The sequence below is a fragment of the Montipora capricornis genome, chromosome 9 (assembly GCF_036669925.1).
Source record: "Montipora capricornis isolate CH-2021 chromosome 9, ASM3666992v2, whole genome shotgun sequence".
NCBI lineage: Eukaryota > Metazoa > Cnidaria > Anthozoa > Scleractinia > Acroporidae > Montipora > Montipora capricornis.
This window is the reverse complement of record NC_090891.1, coordinates 43486681-43489180: the sequence shown is the minus strand read 5'-3', so window position 1 is coordinate 43489180 and position 2500 is coordinate 43486681. Positions and strand designations below refer to the sequence as shown.

Genomic DNA, 2500 nt, shown 5'->3' with positions numbered 1-2500 from the left:
GCGTAAGGCTTCCCGGAGGTGGGGAATTTGGCCTTTGCCTGGGTAGAGTGGGGAAAATTGAACCGGAAGTGTCAGGTTTCAAAGGACTGTTTTTCGGTCGCTGAAGTCACTAACAGCTATAAATAAGTGTTTGGAAGAGATGGACGAGTTTAGCGGCTATCCTAAAAATCTAATTCTTGGATTTCACATGACGTCACGGCCGCCATGTTTGTGTCCACAAACAATAAAATGGCGGCCATGCTCGTGCCCCGATCCAATCCTCCGGGAATTGAAAGCTATTATTATGCTTACGTCTTCTTTTGTTTTCGTTGAAAAACATGGCTGTTGATCACGTGAGTGAAACCCAACAAAAGATGGCACATTGTCTGAAGTAAATTTTTCCTCACGAGATAATAATACCCGCTTTGTTACAACTTATCATCCAGCAGTAAAATATCTTAAACATTTGATGCAAGAATGTAGTTTAATACACAATCAGTCAATGCTGAAAAACATTTACAAAACGCGTCCTATCATATCATATGAACAGAGGAGGAAAATCACTTAAAGACTTACTAGTAAGAGCAAAACTTTGACGGCACATATTACAGCGTCGCAACCGCAAACAACCACATCGAAGTCAGAGCTGGTCTGTCATGATCTGTTCTCTGGCATTAATTAAATAATTCAATTTCAAACCCTCTTTGATAGTTTCAATACTGAAGTTGTGTTTTTGTAGTAACTCAAGTCTGGTAAAAGCGGCATCATCATATATAGGGTCACAAAACATGTGTTGGCATGTTTATACACAAGCTTTATTAAAGACGACAGGAGCCGACGACGATTGTTCTTTAGGAGAGGCATTTGACAGACAAATCCGACGATAGTGTAGGGAATTTGAACACAATTGCTAATCTTTTACAGTTTTATTCGATCACAGTCTTGCTTGACACAGACTGAACTCTCACAATTAATCAATCAATCAATCAATCAATCAACCAACCAATCAATTACAATCTTTATTTACGTGTCTAGGGGTACTTAGGGATTTAATAAGGCTAGGCCACAACACCGGGAACCTTGTGCCCTGCTCTTATCGAATAGTGTCGGGGGAGATTTAAAGTTCCACAGAATTTATGAAAAAGGATTGGGAGACGGGGCATACGGTTTGGCCTTGTTCTAAAAGACTTGAAAGTCCCACCATCTGCAGAAGTAATTACAGAGGCAGAACTTTCTCCTCGTTAAAGGGGCACTGTCAAGGTTAAATTTACTGTCGGTGTAAAAATCTAAATTAGTACTCTAGCTCACACGTACAACATTCCTGACAACTCACTGAGATGATACGAAATATAACGTGGCACAAAGAGCTATTCGTATTTAAGTTTTAGCGCCTTTCAGACGACGTCCCTAAAATTGAAAAAAAGTGACCATTTTTTTCAAATTCCAATCCATTTCCATCCTCCCCATCCTTGGCTGTAAACAACAGAGAATAGCTTCAGTGCACTTCAAAGGCATTGGCAACAAAACTACAGCATTATTTTCTGGTCTTCACTGATGCAAAGACGTCTTTTAGTGTTTTGTATTTTGACTAAAATAGCATGACACTACCACTTTGACGACCTCCTTTTAACTTCCTTAACGACCCTGCGTATTGGTACGGCCCCGGAGTCGAACTCACGACCAGCCGCTCGTTAGTCCGATGCTAAACTAACCAAGCAAACCGGCCTCGAGCCAATCTCTGAAAAAATCACAAGCTCTCAAAATTATTAGAAATTTTACAACTTCCTGGAGCACATAACAATTTCGAATTCCTGCATCTCTCTTAACGATTCTCTTACTGATTGGTTCTTCCAAACACCCTACAGATATTTAGGAACAAAATTGACAATCACTCCAGTTCCCACGTAATCAACGATTGCAACTTCCGGTTTCCAACAGTGGGAATAAGTGATAGCGACCCCACCCCCCCCCCTCCCTCCCTCCCCGCATTCAACCCTCTGAGACTTTTTTCATACATTTTTGAAACTGTAGCATTTTATCCCGCTAAACTTTATTTTGACTCCGAAAAATTAGAATGGTGTCACTTAACGCAAGTGAAATATTAAGTGTAAAGTCTTTGAGATGAAATCTGGTTTACATTTCATGAAAAATTAAAAGTGTATTACTTCAACCCGTTTTAGGACAAGGGCAATGGCAGAACAGAACACCCAGCCGCCATCTTTCGTTGATCATACCTCGTTATTCTCTCCACAGTTCCTGGATTTTCTTGTCCAGTGTTTAACACAGAAATAAACACCAATACGAGAGCCATTGGGAAAAATAACAGCACCCCAATCGCCACCCACACTTCGTCTTCATCCTTCTCACCATTGATGAAATACACAAGCGGGAAGGTTACCAAGGGCAGGACACGGACGATCTCGACGACAACTGGAAGAATCTGCAAAGACAAAACGAAGGACGGAAAGGAGGAATTTAAACGTCCTTTATTGTCTAATCACTCCGCAGAAAAACAAATACA

The 2500-nt window shown here is 40.8% G+C and overlaps 1 protein-coding gene across 3 annotated transcripts in view; it reads right to left on the bottom strand.

Annotated features, from left to right (window-relative positions):
* LOC138015324 (uncharacterized) overlaps positions 1 to 2500 on the bottom strand; it is a 31998-nt gene that overhangs the window by 5666 nt on the left and 23832 nt on the right. For all 3 annotated transcript variants that reach the window (XM_068862320.1, XM_068862318.1, XM_068862319.1), the window contains exon 4: positions 2214 to 2419. In XM_068862320.1, coding sequence (XP_068718421.1) covers positions 2214 to 2419 — 206 coding nt within the window. The remainder of the gene's footprint in view (positions 1 to 2213; positions 2420 to 2500) is intronic.